Source organism: Trachurus trachurus (assembly GCF_905171665.1).
Source record: "Trachurus trachurus genome assembly, chromosome: 11".
In the NCBI taxonomy this organism is placed as follows: domain Eukaryota; kingdom Metazoa; phylum Chordata; class Actinopteri; order Carangiformes; family Carangidae; genus Trachurus; species Trachurus trachurus.
The window spans coordinates 11693857-11711918 of record NC_139904.1 but is presented as its reverse complement, the minus strand read 5'-3'; the positions used below and the strand labels follow the sequence as shown (position 1 = coordinate 11711918).

Sequence of the window (18062 nt, the reverse complement as noted above, 5' to 3'; positions counted from 1 at the left end):
ATATCCGTTTTTCGCACTCGCTCCAGCTGAAAAGCCCCGAAGCTTTGATCTAGTGGAATAATGCAACAAAATCAATAAGCACTTTATAGTGTTGGAGCCGTTCCTGCAAAATGTGTCTGTCTCTGAGGCTGAATACATAAAGGAAGAGCGTTATTTACTGTGCGCTCTCATCAGTATGGTCTCTTTGTCTCTCCTCTTGTCATGGCCCGGTGCTCTGAGGGCAGATTGGATTGGCCTCAGTTAGTGATGGATCATTGTTTTCTCGTCCAGCTTAGGCAAGTCTATTTATGGCTTCATAAATCCCTCCCTCACACAAAAATCAGAAAGAGGAGAGGATTTGTGCCTTTTCCTGATCTCCCCTCTCTCTCCGTGTTGCTGTTAGTGACCACCGCCTCCTCTCTAACCCCCCGCCCCCTTGTTTCCCAGCAGCACCTGGAACCATGGAAACTTTACGCGACTGTCGGCGTTCTGCTCGGCATCGACGTCCTGTCACTCATGATCTGGCAGATTGTGGATCCACTGCACATCACAGTGGAGGTATGATGATCCTCCATTTATACGGATGCACCTTACTACTTTGTTGTGGGGTCTGAACGACTTCAGGTGAGCTGTGAAGAAACTGAACAAGCAGAAGTCAAGACAAGTATGAAAGCTCAGGGCTGCTGATCAAGTGAATGGATGAAATTTGGATTTACATTTTTTCAGTGGCAGTGAAATTGGTGGAGAATGTGCCACTTTAACCAGTGGTGAATTACTTTGGAGTTTTATCTTTACCTCTGTACTGGAAAGATCCATTGGGTAATTTAATTTGAATCAAATGTCAAATACTTTTTTTTTTTAAGTATATTTTTTGGGGCTTTTTCGCCTTTAAAGCAGAAGTGAGTGATATATTTGTGTTAATATAAGTCTTAAATAGTTATATCTTCCGACAGCAATCACTTACATAGAGTGTTTGGTCTGAAACACGGGTCTGTCAGTCACTCTGCTCTGCTCTGAGCCGAGGAGAAAACATTTATCGTATCCTACAGTTTTTATCCAATGAGGAGAGAGAACGGCATGCAGGGCTGTGTGTGCAGCCAAGGGACGCCGTGAATGTGGTGACGTAGGGACGAGGACTGTTATGGTGCGTTCAAGGAAACTCGTATTTTTCCGACCGTGAAGTGGTACCAGTTCGATCTGGTACGAGTTCACCGGTCGGAAGTTACGAGTGGCCGTTATAGTGACTTTCACCGGTAAAACAGGTCGGAAAAATACGAGTGGGTTGCCTGGAACGCTACAAAGTCGTAAGTCGTGACTTGAAGCTGTAATTTACAATTTCAAAAGCCTGCCTGGAACGCAGCATTAGCGAAAATGACCGGACCACTCACTTCTGCTTTAATTGGATAGCACAGTCGAGAGAGAGAGACAGGAAATGGGGAGGCAGAAAGGGGGGAATGATATACAGAAAAGGGCCACTCAATATGGGATTCTAACTGGGGCCGCCTGCAGTGAGGACTGTAGCCTCAACACATAGGGCGGCGGCTCTACCAACTGAGCTCAACACCGCTCCGAAAATGTATTTTAAGAAGTAGAAGTCATGTATGGGAGTCAGTAAGTACTTTGCATTTTTGCTTAATAAACAACTCATGAGAGAGTTGAAGGAATACATTTTCTGTCAGTTAACTGATTAGTCTAATTTAGCAGTTAATTTGTTTAAATGAATGGTTTTCATTCAAACACCAAAATTAAAAACTGAGTAGTTTACAGTTTTTTGTTGTTGTAATTTTTTTAAATCATACGTGAATATTCAAAATTTAAAATCTCATTCTACAGATGTGTAATAAATTAGACTTTTATGAATAATATATTTTCTTTAAATGGTCATATTTTATGAAGTAAGATTTGACGCAGGTTTAGATTCAGTGTTCTCACAGAGAAACGCACACATCCTGCGTTAAAACCAGCGTTCAGGAATTTGTAACTTTGTGATGTCACCTCTCTTGACCATGACCCAAACCCCGCCCACCTGAGCCCACCACCCTATGTTGCAGAATTTGGTTTTTCTTAGTGTTTTTTACCTGAAATCCACTCTTTTTTAATCAGATCTCTGGCTGGGCTGGGCACCTCTTTGGTGTATGACACCGTGAAAATAAAAAATAAAACTAAAACTTAAAGTATGGACCTTTAAATTTGATCTGATTATGTTCTTCATTGCTGTTTTTCACTTGTGTGCAGAAATTCACCAGAGAAGCCCCTAAAGGAGACCTGGACGTTCTGATTCAGCCTTTACTGGAGCACTGCAGCTCAGAGAAGATGAACACCTGGCTGGGTGAGTGAGTGCAGCAGCAGCAGCAGCAGCAGCAGCAGCAGTAGTGTTTCTCTCCATCCTCTGTCTCTGTCTCTCTGTCTGCATCTTTCCTCCCACCTGTGTACAGGACATAACTAATATGTAATATTATGAGCTAATATTGTAACTAATAGCCTAATGGTTGAGCCCCCGGCGATGCAGCCTCATAACCAAATGATGGAAACAACCACAGTGAAAATATAAGGGAGACAGATTGTTCCCTGTCATTATGGGATGTGATGGTGAGGTGCAGTGTTGTGGGTGGGCCGCACAGACGGATGAGAGATGAGGCACGTAGACCAAAAACTTGTTGAGTATGACACAGGAGGAATATTATTTTACCCTTTTGAATTCCTCCCAGCGTGTTTCTTGGTCTATTGTTTTATTTTAAAGTCTCTACAATTGCTGTGTGTGTGTGTGTGTGTGTGTGTGTGTGTGTGTGTGTGTGTGTGTGTGTGTGTGTGTGTGTGTGTGTGTGTGTGTGTGTGTGTGTGTGTGTGTGTGTGTGTGTGTGTGTGTGTGTGTGTGTTTGTGCGTGCGTGAAATGTGAATAAACACACAACCAACAAATAAGGGATTTGGTTTTAACTGCTTTTCTCCAGGGCTTGATTTTCCCCCAGCTTTCTGTGTTGCTATAGTAACACGTTTGTGTAAAACGTGTGTATCAGTTAGTCTATACCACACACACACACACACACACACACACACACACACACACACACACACACACACACACACACACACACACACACACACATAGAGTCAGTGTCTAATTTCATCTCTGCAAATGTTTTTCTTTTTCTTCTGAGACCGGGAGAATCGAGATAAGAGAGAGGAGGTAAAGACGTTTATGTTGAGATACAGAGTCGCTCTCTCTCTCTCGTTGTAAGTCAATCTGACTCACCCAGCTCTCTCTCTCTCTTTCTCTCTCTCTCTCTCCCTGCAATCAGCAAGTAATAATCACATTTTCTTCCTGTAATAAATGAAATACAGATGAAAAGACAGATATCCTCACATATCCACCGCACCTACTGTATATAATAAATGCAGTAGAAGACAGTTAAAACCAAACCAACAACAAAATCAAACTAATTACTTTCCACTACAGGATTTCATTTATTTCTGATCTAAAGAGACAATAAACTATAAAGTTAGAAAATGTTAGCATTCATTTCTACAAGGATTAAATCACTTTGACCACCAAAAATAGAAACTGAGTTTGTATGAATGGATACATTGATGCTGTGATCTATGTAAATGTAATCTATCTTTAACCATGCACTGTGCTGCATTTACATGCTATTTTATAATGAAATTATTTATTTTTCATTTACTTGATAAGTCTTGATGACTTAGTTTTTGTAATGATACAATTACAGCTTCATGTTTACAAGATAAATTCATCATGTTAAAAGAAATGCAATGTTTAGTTCACTGTACTGAAAATAAACTGAACCTTTTTGCATACCTTTATCCCTCGTCCTCCACCTGTTGCATAACAACAACAGCCCTGATTGATTTACTGTGTGAATTTCCTGTTGTCTATAGGAAGAGTAACAGTGCAGGAGTCACATAGCTCCACACAAGAGTGTTTGTGAAAGCAGTGTGAACTGTGAGTGCACCGAGTCGGTGGAGCAGCGCTTCTTCCATCTTCCTCACAGCTTCCATCTTGTCCACATCTGCAGGCGTGGTGTACGGTTATAAAGGCTTACTGCTGCTGCTCGGCATCTTCCTGGCCTACGAGACCAAGTCCATCTCCACGGAGAAGATCAACGACCACCGGGCTGTGGGCATGGCCATCTACAACGTGGCTGTAAGTCCACTTAATACCTTGTGTGTGAGTGTGTTTGTGTGTGTGTGCACACTTCTCCGTACCTATGAACCATCATAACATCCCACTGAAAGCTGAAGGAGAGGTCACAGGGTGCCTAACCTTTGTACACACACTGTGCCAATAATACTGTAAAAGCAGTAAGTGCACTGGTAAAGAGGGAGAGAGAGGGAAACCTGCAGGCTATTTCTTTTTCATTATATATTGATTTCTGATTTATATCTGACAGAAAATGTCACTAAAATGCCTCTATCTCCACAAGACCATGCTACTACAGTAGTGAGAATACTGTATATTCATATTCATATCCATACTTTCATGCCTCCATGCCAGCAGCAGAGCCAGAGGCGTTACATTTTTACAGTTGTCCATCCATTTCTTTCTCATAACCACAACACCGTAAAGGACCGTAACACCTTAAAGGACCTCAGTCCAATCAGGCACAAATTTCCATCTGGATTCAAGGGTCAGAGGTCACGGTTACCTCACAATACACGTTTTTGGCAACTCGCAAATATGACACAATTTTAAACAAACATCTAAAAGGATTGAATGAAATGGCTGACAACTTATATCCAAAAGGTCAAATTCGATGTGACCTCACAATGCTCTGCAGACTGCGACTATTTAATGTAACTTGACTGGTTGGTGGCGGAAACAACCACGAGACAGTGATTTTAGTTTCATGTCAGAGTCCTATTCAAATTTAAACAAAACACTAAAACTAAATGTGGTGTAAGGCAAGGTTATAATAGTTTTGGATTTTTCATTATAGTTGAATTTTATTGTGTTTTGACTTTTTCCCCTCTAATTCAGTTAGTTTTAATTAGTTTTTAGAGCAGGTTTGCTGGTTTTGGTTAGTTTTACTTTTTTCTAAACGCTTACTTTTAGATTAGTTTTTATCAGTTTTAGTTTTTTCTTACTTTGATCTTTTTGAATCCTGCACCTGACAAATAACCCAGAGTTAGTATTGTGTAATAAAAAGCTCAACAAAAGATACCATTTTAAAAAATGTATTCAGTTACTGTTAAATAACCAACCATCCAAAAGGCTCATAAAAAAATTGACAAAGATGAAAACAAGGGGAATTTTATCTTAAACTTCAGTACGTTCTAGATACCTTTGTTAACACACACAATACAGTTTCAGTTAGTTATCGTTTTTTCTTTTAATTATCTTTTTTTTATTTCACTTTTCAGTTTTAGTTTTGGTTATTTCATTCATTTTCGTTAATGGTAATAACCTTGGTGGTTTATGTACTGTAATGTTGCTGGTATGATGTCACTATGACATCAACAGGTCTTTTCTCTGTCTGTGCATGTATAGCTATTTAAAAAAAAAAGAAAAGCAGCAGTGCTCCAATTTTTACACTTTCGTACACCTGTGTTTTATTTAAAGTGTTGATCTTTGGGACCTTTCAAACCATTTTTCAATGTGTTATTTTCAGCCAGAACAGAAGTCTGTCCAAAATCATCCTCTCATCAGACCCATGCTGTCTGATCACGCTTTATTGTGTAAATTAGTGGACTTGTCCTTTAAGAAACCACAGCGTTTCACTCGTGATTATTCTGACGTGTGAGCAGGGCTGCGTTTGCTGATAAAACATTTCATATAAATTTGACATCGTTCTGGGGATGTGGGTTTGAGTTTCCTCTGCTGTGGGGATCGTTGTAGAGGCAGGGAGCTTTAAACATGTTTTTACACCTCAGCTTCCTGCAAGGTGACTGGTACAACAGCGTTCATTCACCAGTGCCACAGGACATTGAATGCACCGTTGTAGGGTAATCTGAGGAATAAATCTGAAAAGCAAAATGTCCCTGTGGCTGTGACTCTGTGACTGGTGAGCTTGTCTATATATAGGCTCCATATGAAAAGGCTGATTAGTGTGTGTGTTTGTGGCTGTAGCTGTTGGCAGCCAGACTAATGTGTTTGTCAGTACCGTGCCTCTCTGCAGGCTCTGTGTTAGTCTGCAGACTTGGTCTTTCACTTCCAATCCTTCAGCAGCACAGCCTCTCTCAGCAGGCGTGTCGACTTCTTCTTTGACCTCTCCTCCTTTGTTTCACGCTCCGCTGGGGAAGAGCCGCCGTCCTCGGCAGCGAGACTCACCTCCAGCCCAATCCCTGGTCTTAAATGAGGGCGGAGCCAGCCGGTGGGCTCTGCAGCCCAGCGTGTGTGTGTGTGTGTGTGTGTCTGCGTTTGTGTGTGGCCTTAATGACGACGCCGACACTTTCTCACATTCTGCATGAGGCTCTGCAGGAGCCACAGAGACCTGAAGTGACAGGGCTGTGATGTGTCCTCATCATCAGCAGCAATGAAGTCACATGTCAGAGCTCCTCAGAGACGCATGTTCCACATCTGTGTGCCATGTTAACACACACACACACACGCTGTTCTTCTTCTTATGCTGCTGCACCGTCATATAGCTGACACTAACACTGCATTGTTTTAGTGCACATACAGCACCAACCGCATTACAAAGCTCAGTATAGAATCGCATAGCATCACATACTGTAGAGTCCCATAGCATCACATAGTATCATGCAGCATCACATAGAGTCACATAACATTACATAGTCACATAGAGTCCAATAGAGTCCCATAGCATCACACAGAATGTCATAATATGACATTAATGCAATTGCATTAATTATGACTATATGATATAGAGTCACATGCAATCACGTAGCATCACATAGAGTCTAATAGAGTCACGTAACATCACAGAGTCACATACAGTAGCATCACATAGAGCCACACAGCATCACATCCATATCATAGAGTTACTGTACATAGAGTCCCATAGCATTATACAGAATGTCATAATATGACAATAATACTCTATATGATATAGACTCGCATGCAATCACGTAGTATCACATAGTAGGGATGTCACGATTATAAATTTTCTTGGTACAATTATTGTCAGAGAAATAATCACGGTGTTACGATTATCACGATTGTTATGCATTAATTAATTTCACAACACTATGAATGTGTAAAATCAAATATAGTCAAAATATAATTACATTACTTTTACACAAAATATTTCAAGTATCTAATAATATATGACCAATTATTAACCCCCTAGGGGAAGCATTTGAAATATTCAGGTCATAAATTGTCATCTATACCAAATGTTTACATTTATTTTAATCATTTTTTTTTGTTTTTTTAAATACAAATGACACGTTAACATTTAAATTCCTACCAATTCAATGTTACGTTAGTTAAGTGGACCAGTATCTGAGCATTTACCTTTATTTTGGCGCACATCTGCCGATATGGTTCAGACATAATTTTTTTTGGGGAAGTGACGGTATTTAGGAATCTTTACGATTAATTAATTGTGGCGTTTAATACCGCGATTGATTGTGAAAACAAGTAATCGTGACATCCCTATCACATAGGATCACATACATAGCATCATATATTGAGTCACATAGCATCACATACAGTAGAGTCACATACTGTATCATCGCATGGTATCACATAGAGTCACATACAGTAGCATCACATACATACAGTAGAGTCACATACTGTAGCATTGCATGGTATTACATAGAGTCACATAGCATCACGTAGAGTCACATACTGTAGCATCACATACTGTAGCATTGCATGGTATTACATAGAGTCACATAGCATCACATACAGTAGAGTCACATACTGTAGCATTGCATGGTATCATATAGAGTCACATAGCATCACATTGAATCCATAACATCAGCTGTTGAGGTGATATTATGAGGTGTGACTGTGAGCATGGTTTCTGCAGGATTTTCTTCTGCCTGGTGTGAATAACTCTGACATCCTCCCTTCAAGTGTTCTTTAAAGACGCCGCTGCTCTGTCTGTCTATAATTGGCTGGGCCCGGTGGCTCTGTCACACAGCCACATGAAGAAGAAGTCAGCTTTTTAATGCGCATTCAAGAACAAGAAGTTCTTTCACTGCAACCAAATTTCACTCGACAAATTGTATTCTGCTCTGCATGATAATTTAAAAGACGAGTGAGGCATCTGCTGCTGGTTTCAAATGCCAGTCACACACACACTCAAAGTGGCATTTTAATCAACACCATCTCCAGTACGGCTGATTTTGTGATTTTTTGTTCTTGTTGTCGTATTTTAATTCATCTCAGAGGATTATCCTTTATGCGCTGAACCCAATTTAAGCCTAAACTGAGTGGGTGAAATGCAAATTGGTACAAGGGGGAAGGAGGGGAGGGGGGGGGGGGTGTATGTATGTGTCTGTTGCTGCGTTTCCTCTCTTCTTTCTGTTTTGGTCTGTCAGATTACCCTCTGTCTTTAAAACAAATTAGTTTGATCCCAGAGCTGCTGTCTGCAAAATGTTGCTTAGCTCCACAATCTATTTCTGGGATCTACATTTTATAGATTAAAAAAAAAACAGCTGTTTGTGCACATTTTGGAACAGGAAATGGTCCATAATAATTTCAGGAACAAGAGGAGAATGTAGTACCAATAAAAACACTATGCACTGTCCAAAAGTGGACATAAGGAAACTGAATTCACATGCTGGATTAATAAAAAACCCTAAATATCAGCATGGTGGTATATAATCAGAGGTAAAAGACATGTATCTCTGTGCTTGGACGTCGTCAAAACCTGCAGCTATGAAGCAACAGAAACATTCAGGACTTAAATTTCCACCTTGTCACACGTTTCAGTGCAGTTATCATCAGGTCTTTAGGCTTTACTGACCTGATCTAAGTTATGGCCGATTCACATGAAGCTTGACTTGGTGTTTGATGGAGTGGAACCACATGATGGGTCATAGAGATAAAAGCAAAGTCTCTTTAATCCAGTGGTTCTTAACCTTTTCCAACTCCTTATAGAAAATCTTAGAAAACTCTTGGCAGCACTTACATCCAACCTTGTAACAACAGAGAGGCTAAACCATATTTTCTCAGAGCAGTTTTATTTTCAATGATTACTCTGACTCTTCTACTTCCTTTAAGGGGCTATCCATCAAAACAATAACAAACGACGGCCCTGGGTGAAGTCATGCAATAATGTGGGATCATGGGAGTTGTTGTCTTCATCACCATTTCCCGTCAGCTTCTCCTGGTTTGGATTCAGACGGAGGACAGAGAAGTCAGCGTAGAGCTGGGAGCTGAGATTGCTGTTGATCTTTGTTCTGATTGTTTCTCTGATAACTTATGAAGCAGACGTTCGGCAGTTTTTTTTTTTTTTTCTACAGCTAAATTCTCCACAGAGGCATCCTCCTAACCATAACAGATTAGGGGATTAAAACCAGTAGAAACACTGAATAAAGTAGCTCTCTAGTAGTCTATATAGACACATAGTCACAAAGATTTAAAAACACTAAGTTACACTGGATTTATTTGTGCTTTGGAATACAGTGGCATGCAAAGGTTTGTGCACAGTTAAGCAAGTGGAAGATGAAATGATCTCCAAAAGACATAAAGTAACAGATGACATATCCCCTTTACATTTTAAACAATATATTTATATTTTTTTCATTTTCATCTTTTACATTTTCAAAATGACAGAAAAGGAAAAGGGCCAGCAGCAAAGGTCTGCCCCCCCTGCATAGTTAGTACCTAGTAGCTAAATAGTAAATATCTTTATCTGATACCTTGGTCAAAATCTGAGAGCTCCAGTCTCCGGGGTTTCCAATCCTTTGGCAGGGTGCAGCTTTGTTTCCATTTTCAACTCTAAAATTGTAGAAAACAAAAAAGGATATTGCTGAAAATATTGCAAAATAGTGTTTCATGTGTAACTTCATGCCTTTTTGGAGTTCTTTTTGACAGGGGTGCCCAAACCTCTGCATGCCACTGTATAATACAGTGTTCCCTATTGTTCTTAGCTTAGCTACAAACCTGTGTGGTTCAGTATTGTCTCTGTCACTGTAGTCTGGAGAAAGCTAAAAGGGTAAATCACAGTTTTCTTCTCTGTTGGTTGTTTAATATTTATTTATTTCCTGCGGGGGGGGGGGAAGCACAATAAGTCATGCAGCCGCAGTCGCTCACTTGTTGACTGTTGAGTGTCTGGGCTTTAGTTTGGGAGGAGACAGTCATCAGATAGCATCGGTCCCGGCGTGGAGGACTCTAGAGGACGGTTTCAGATGGACCCACATTAATCCTGGAGCGTGTTGGCTCCTGACAGCAGCCGACTGGAGGGTGACGTTAATGTTACCTCCACCTGATGGCTACATTAGCTGTGCTTTATGTCCTCCACCACGTTTTTTCCATAGACGGTCTCAGCTGTTTGGTCGCTGCTCATTGGGTCGTAGATGAATTCAGTCCATTAATCCGTCTCCTCCTGGAACAGGACTCTTCCCAGCGCAGCGGGGCAAAAGCGACTAATTCATCCTCTCTTTTTTTAATTCATTGATTAAAGGGACAGTTCACCCAAAATTGAAATTGCACTCATTATCTACTCACCCTCATGTCGACTAAGGGCTGGGAGATGTTTCAGAGTCTCGGCGTAGCAGTGCATGTCCATATAACGGTTGCAAATGGATACCAACTGTCTTCGTAACAAAAAGACACACCAAAAAACATCCAAATACCTCCATGCTGCTCGTATGTAATGTCCGTCTTGTATTGAAGCCCCGAAATGCGAAATTGTTCCGAAAAAAATTAAATAAGTCTATATTTCAAGCTTGTTTGTAGCGGAAGCTCCTCTTTTTGGATGTTTTTTGGTGTGTCTTTTTGTTACGAAGACAGTTGGTATCCATTTGCAACCGTCATATGGACATGCACTGCTACGCCGAGACCCCCTGTAACTCAGAGAAGCCACGGAGGACTCTGAAACTTCTCCCAGCCCTTAGTCGACATGAGGGTGAGTAGATAATGAGTGCAATTTCAATTTTGGGTGAACTATCCCTTTAAAAATGTTAATCATCTTGATTTTCCAAAAGTTCCATCTTACAGTATTTTGTTTTTTTGTCTTTATTTTAACACTGGCGTGGACACGGTCTGTCTGCAGGTGAATGACAGCGGCCCAGCCCCCCATGAGACCCCGCTGCACAAAAATGCAATTTGTTCCAGTGAGGTGGCTGAAATGAATCAGACGAGTTGTGTGTGAGCGCAGGGCAGGACTAGTGTTTGTGCGTCGCCGTGTGTAAGTAATGACACAGCGGAGAAAAGCCGGCCGAAGGGAGGGATGGATGGGATTTTTCAGCTTCTGCACAGCGATGACTGACTGTTGAGCAATATCCATCGATTTCCAGCTTCACCTCCACCTCTCTCTCTCTCTCTCTCTCTCTCTCTCTCTCTCTCTCTCTCTCTCTCTCTCTCTCTCATTTCATCTGATGTCGGGCTCAGTTGCTGCGTCTCTCGCTCCTCCACCCTCGCTCTCTCTCCGTCTGACTCATCTCCTCCCTGTATCATCTCACTCTCTTCTTCTTTGTCATGTCTGACCGACACTTCTCTCTCTCTCTCTCTCAACTGTGCTCAACCTCCAATTCCAATAAAGACGAGAATAAACAGGGAGGAAGAGGAAGTGGAATATTAAAATTCAACTACTGTATAGGAATCCAAGTCGGACTGAAAAGAAATGCTCACTGCAGTGACAGTTAAGTGAAGGGACATTGTCAGATACAAGAAGAAAGTAAATGTTATTTTTAAAAGCAGGAAGATCAGAGGTAACAATAATAATGTAGGATAGATATTAAATCAAAGAATATCTTGAAGCTACAGGTGTGTGTTGGTACAGCAGCTGCATTGAAAGCAACCAGGTAAATCCAGCCTGATAGATACAATACACACTCAGTTGGCAGTTTATTAGCTAATGGTTGCGATGTGTTGATTGTTGAGCAGTGTGTATATGAAGCGTGTGGATCTATATCACATTCAACAGAGAGCTGTGTCTGTTGTTCGTCTATCAATAGAACAAAAGATTAGAAACCTCAGCAGGAGTCCACAGACGTTACTGTCTGTAGCGATATGAAGATACTTCAGTCAAACAGCTGCTGCTTCTTATACAGTTAACAGCAGAAAATAAACACAAACATTTCTTATGATATTGTACAGTATACATATTTTAAACAGTAATTAAGTGCAGTGATGAGCCACAGTGCTGCAGCTGCACAGTTCAGATGTTGATGATTTGATTTTGCTAGTGGTTCATTGACTTAAAGTCAAATCTCCTTAACTACTACAAAAAATCATAATAATGAACTAGAAAACAAAGAAAAAGAAAAAGGAAATGCTATTGAAAGCATAAAAAATGTAACTTCTTTTTTTATAATATCATACGCTTGTGATACAGAATGATATAGACACATGCATAGACAGAGCCACTAGAGGGCAGCATGGTCCAGCTCAAGGTTATTGGCACATACGGTCTGATTGATTATTGTGTCCCTAGACCGTCTCTACAGGATATTCTGTCATCGTTTTTCTGTCATTGTCTCCATGGTAACAGTCACCAAAGTCAAATTGTGGTCAAGAAGGAACAGTCACTTTGATTACTGAGACAGTTGCCAACCGATAATGATGATGATGATGATGATGATGATGACTAACTCAAGTTGTCTACATAGGTGCAATACTTACTCAGATGTTTGCAGGAAGCAGATATAATTAAAAGTACCGGTATCTATTATCTCATCCTCCTGTTGTTCTGACGGGAACCCCACTCACCACCACCACCATCACCAGAGACCCTGCACGTCACTGACCAGACTGTGTGTAACCCACTGACCTGAAAGATCATGTGGCGTAAAACCGTAGAGCTCATTCAGTTCCTTCCGTTAGAGACGACCTGTGGCTTCTCCAGCTCTCATTCATTCATCACCATGAACTCAGATCATGCAAAACAGCAGAATTTTTCGGCAAGCAGTCTCTGCATTTACCTCGAAAACAACTCCGTCTCGTAACGTTCTGTTATTATCTCATAGCGTGGTGAATGTGCAGGTCACAACTTGTCCACCAGAGCGTTTTGGAGTTGTTGGATTGTGTATTTGATGAGTTTGATGAGGGAAACCAAGAAATCCCATTAGCCTCCGTAGCGTAGCTCTGAGCAGCTCGCGGCTCTGCTCCGCCGTTCTGAAAATAGCTTGCACCGTCAATTAAAGGTAACAAACCTACTCCTAAAACTATAGGGATTATGGCAATGGGCCAATTTGCCAAAATGTTGAACTATCCCTTTAAGGAAAATCTTAAACTTTATGGAGTAACTTGTAACTGTAATGTCTCATTATATGGTATCTGATTAATTCTCAACAACATAGATAGACGTGGACGTGTTGCCTCTCTTCGATTCCTGGGTTTAGGATTTTAATGCGCCTGTGTGGGTGTGGCTGTGTGATCGGAGACTTACATCATCCAAAGGTGTGAATGTGAGTGTGTTAGGTTGTTTGTCTCTACATGACGACCCTGTGATTGACAGGCGACCTATTCAGGGTGACAATGGATGGATGGATGAACTTATAGACTAGAGGAAGTATAAACATAGTACAGTACATGACTGAAACGTGTGAAACAAACTAAAATGAACCAGATCTTCCTCTGTACTAACCATGACTGTTTGTGTCACCTGTCCTCCTCAGGTGCTGTGTATGATCACAGCCCCCGTCACCATGATCCTGTCCTCCCAGCAGGACGCCTCCTTCGCCTTCGCCTCCCTGGCCATCGTCTTCTCCGTCTACATCACGCTGGTGGTTCTGTTCGTCCCCAAGGTAAAAAAAAAAAACCTAGAAGAGATGGCTGTCCGGCTCTCATCATCTCAACCCTCCCTGCAGATTACAGCAGCACTTTAAGTGTCAGACGTAATGAATTGCCTTTCATCGGTGGGCTGGTCTGATATATATCAAATAATGACCTGTAAATTGGTCCCGCTGTGCTGTGTCAGCATCGGTACCTGCTCAGGTCTCTGTCGGCACCGGCCTCTGTCTGCGTGTATTGATCCACGGCTCTGGAGACCGGTTTGATTGGTCAGTGTTTTGTGCAAACAGGAAAGCGCTCCACAAAACTGTAGCTATACTGTTCAGCCTCACATCTCATTAGTTACTGTGCTTCTTCTCTTCTTTCTCCATCATCCATCTTTTTTACCTTCTGCTGCATCACATGATTGCAACAATGTATTAACTTTATTGAGTCAGGTTGGGTATTTAATGTGCTTAAGACAACGTGTGTGTGTGTGTCACTGTGTGTGGTCTATAGATGCGGCGGCTGATCACACGGGGCGAGTGGCAGTCGGACGCCCAGGAGACCATGAAGACGGGCTCCTCCACCAACAACAACGATGAGGAGAAGTCCAGACAGCTGGAGAGAGAGAACAAGGAGCTGCAGAAGATCATCCAGGAGGTCAGACACGTCTTAATGTCTAATCCAGTGTTTCTCAACGTTGGGGTCGGGACCCCATGTGTGGTCGCCGGGAATTCAAATGGGGTCGCCTGAAATGTCTAGTAATTGAAAGAAAAAATTACTTACACAATCTTAAACAATTGTATTCTATACTTTCACTTTCTCAAATATAAATCGAGTTCAAATAAAATGAAGCATATAAAAATATCTGAGCTGGCGCATCTTGATTGACGGCCGTGATCGCGGGGTCACCAGAAATTTGTGATGTAAAAATGGGGACACGAGCCAAAAAAGGTTGGGAACCACTGGTCTAATCTTTTTTTTTCTTTTCTCTGCTTTTTTACAAATTTGACAAAACAGCTTTCATCTAATCTCACACTCTTGCTCAGCAGAAATACAGATACATATTCATTCCTTAACAACAGCTGAGGCATCTCCATGACAGCATGGGCAGCAAACAGTTTCTAGTCAGGCGAAAGAAGCTCTGATTTGAAGATTTTTGTTTCCTTTTTTTATTTTCATAGTCAAGAAAAATATTTGACACTGAGTCATGCACATTGGACTCTCTTTACTTATTTTCATTTTTCATTTTGTGTGAAGGAGGAAATCCACAGGTAGCAAAATGATACTCGGTCTGAGTCTGGTCCAAACACTAAATCCGACTGTAATTCTGACGGACATATTTTCTTTCACATCTGACAGTCAAGCTGGACATGGGCCAGATTTTGGCCACTAATTGGGCCTGAAGAAAACAAGCATGTGGCCCCACTGTGGACTGGATTTATTTTGTGATCAGAGAGACAAATATCTCTGAGTCTGAATAAATGAAACTAAATCAGTTTCACTGGAGAAGTGGAACCAATCAGACCAAAATGAACCAAAACAAAAAAAATGAAATTATCTTTGAAAACAATGAAAAATGTCATTTTCTTTCTAACATTAAGGCCTGTCATTGTGATCAGTGAAAGACGGATGTTTTTTCATCATGTCCTCATTATCTAGGTCACATCTATGACTAAAAACCAGAGAGAATCAAGGTGGATGCTCGGTAGACGCAGGAAGATTTAAAAGAAAAGACAGTCAGAGCGTGGAGGTGAAATGATCTCCCCCTGTCAAATAAAAAAAGCTAAATATCCCAAATGATCAGTACCATTTTTGTTTATCAATATATTCACAAGTTACTTCCAATCTGTTTCCAAACTGTATTTCAGTTCAATTCCCAGATTCATAATTTCAACACTAGGACAGCAAATAATCTTCATCCCACTTTTTTCAAGTCTACTTTCTCTCAGTTCTCAATTAGATTTAGAGGTCCGCACTTTTGGAATTCATTACCAATCCACCTTAGAAACTGCACAAGCATAAATTCATTTAAGAAACAAATAATTCACTTTCTATTGGCCCAGTTGAGCAACACATAATCCACATATTTTCTTTACATCACCACACAATATAGCTTTTCTCTCTCTCTCTCTCTCTCTTTTCTAATTGTTTTATGTTTTTCTTCACATTACTGTAAATTAAATGTATATTGAAAGTTTATCTTTAGGAGGACCACTTGACAAGCCCTTAGGGTTTTTTTTTTGTTTCTCCTGCACATTTGCTTTATCTACTATATACTTTGTATGTTTTTTGTTGTTGTTGTTCCACTTTTTAATTTAAAATACAAATACAAATACAAAAATTAGAATAAAAAGCGCTCAGGTGTTATTTAGCCTCGGTCGAATGTTGGGAACTGCTGCTTCACTTGATAACTGTGAGAAAACATTGATGTAAAGTGACAGCACATGTAAGAAACACTCGTCTGCCTCCACAGAAAGAGGAGCGGGTGTCGGAGCTGAGGAACCAGCTGTCGGAGCGCCAGGCGCTGCGGTCGAGGAGGAGAGCCTCCACCGTCACCAACCAGAACCACAGCCCGCCGCCCCTCACCATCACCCACAGCGACCCCAGGTCCCTGGCCCCTCCCCCGGGATACCCCGCCCCCACCTCCGACCCCCTCCCCGTCCCGGCGTCCTTCGCCAACTCGTCCAGCCTCTACCAGCCGGACAGCAAGCTGAGCCGAAATAACTGCCACACCAGCCGGCTACAGCTGCTCTACAAGTGAAGTGGTGGTGGTGGTGGTGGTGGTGAACAGTTGTGGGGGGGAAAGGAGGGGAGGCAGTAATGAGGATTATTGCCACGCAAGTCGAGGAAATGAAACGTGTTCAAACCCCCTTTTTGAACGATAAATAAATCAAAACTCATTCCACTGATCAGCAGAGGCCGGAAGACGACCAGTGACGATTTACGCCTCCACCTCTGTTCCTCCGTTAGATGTGATCAACCTTGTTTTTACTGCTGTACTGTACATACATCTCGTTTATTATGATGTCATCTGCCAGTGGTTCATCACGTGCCATCCAGAGTTCAGTTCGAGAGGAAGAAGAAAACGTCTCAGAGTTTGACCCCTGGCTCAGTGGGCTGCAGCCTCAGCAGCCTCTCTGATATTAAACGTAATGCTGGCAACGTTTATTCGATTTATTTTCAAATCAAGTGAACATTAATTTTACGTCCATGCCAGTGGCTGAAGATGAAGATAAGTGTAAGGATGTGCACTGAGGCTAAGTGTCAAAACGTGACCTATTGATGATCCATAGGAGCAGTGTTGTTGATCACCTGTGGGGTATAGATAAGTAGCCTGAGGATTATTGTGCAGTATCACACTGAAAATATGATTTTTTCTTTCTAACAGGTTTAATTTATAGTTCATTCCAAACACAATGGTTTATTAAAAGGCCTTGAGAATGAAAACATACAAACCTGCACAAAAAAGCTGCACAAACATCAGACTGAACCTATATATTGCTGCATCTGGGAGCATCATCAAAGCAACAGGAAGTCTTTCATTGTACGTGTGAGCCAGCGTCTCTTGGTGTCGAGCATTTACACGATGAGAGAGAGGAGCTCCACAATCATTTCAATGTATATCCTATCGAATCATTACAGAAACCTAAGTAAGATTAAAAAATAATAATAATAATAAGCATGGACAAAGGTGTGTGACAGAGTATGTGCTCCAGGTGAGCTGGTCAAGTGTCGCCTCTCATCTATACTGTACTGTATGTTGTGGTAATAGGAGGTGATTTAATGTTAACTGGTGCCATAGAATGAAAAATGCTGTTGACTTGATGCGTTAAAGTTAACGTGGTTGAGTTAAAAAAAATGATAATAATAATAATAATGTGGCAAATATAAACTTAATTGTGGTCGATTGGCACGTGCCTGTTTCATTTGCCCTTTAAGTAACGTTTGATCAGTTGGTCTGAACAAACTTGCAAAAACAGATAAATTAGTTAAGCCACATTTGCTTTTTTTTCACCTGCAGTTCCTCTTGTTAAGTGTTTGCCGGTGGTTGTTTGTTACATAATCACAGGTCTCTGTTCAAAGAGACTGAGTGTGTTCATGAGAGGGATTCAGGGGTTAAAGAGGGAAGTGAAGCTGCTGCTGTCATTGTGAGACTGTGAATTATATTTGGTTAGAAACCAAAAAAAAAAAAAACCACCTTCACATGTTAATGTCATTCCTGTTTGTTAAATTTCCATCTGTACAAAACTTTAAATTTAACCTTCATGC

The 18062-nt window shown here is 41.2% G+C and overlaps 1 protein-coding gene across 1 annotated transcript in view; it reads left to right on the top strand.

Moving 5' to 3' along the window:
• Nucleotides 1–16554, top strand: part of gabbr1b (gamma-aminobutyric acid (GABA) B receptor, 1b) — a gene marked incomplete at its 3' end in the record, with an annotated part of 74930 nt that extends 58376 nt beyond the window's left edge. The window contains exons 13-18 of the mRNA XM_083982672.1: nt 430–537; nt 2215–2308; nt 4012–4139; nt 13694–13822; nt 14307–14450; nt 16267–16554. Coding sequence (XP_083838798.1) covers nt 430–537; nt 2215–2308; nt 4012–4139; nt 13694–13822; nt 14307–14450; nt 16267–16554 — 891 coding nt within the window. The remainder of the gene's footprint in view (nt 1–429; nt 538–2214; nt 2309–4011; nt 4140–13693; nt 13823–14306; nt 14451–16266) is intronic.
• Between the last annotated feature and the right edge of the window lie 1508 nt (nt 16555–18062).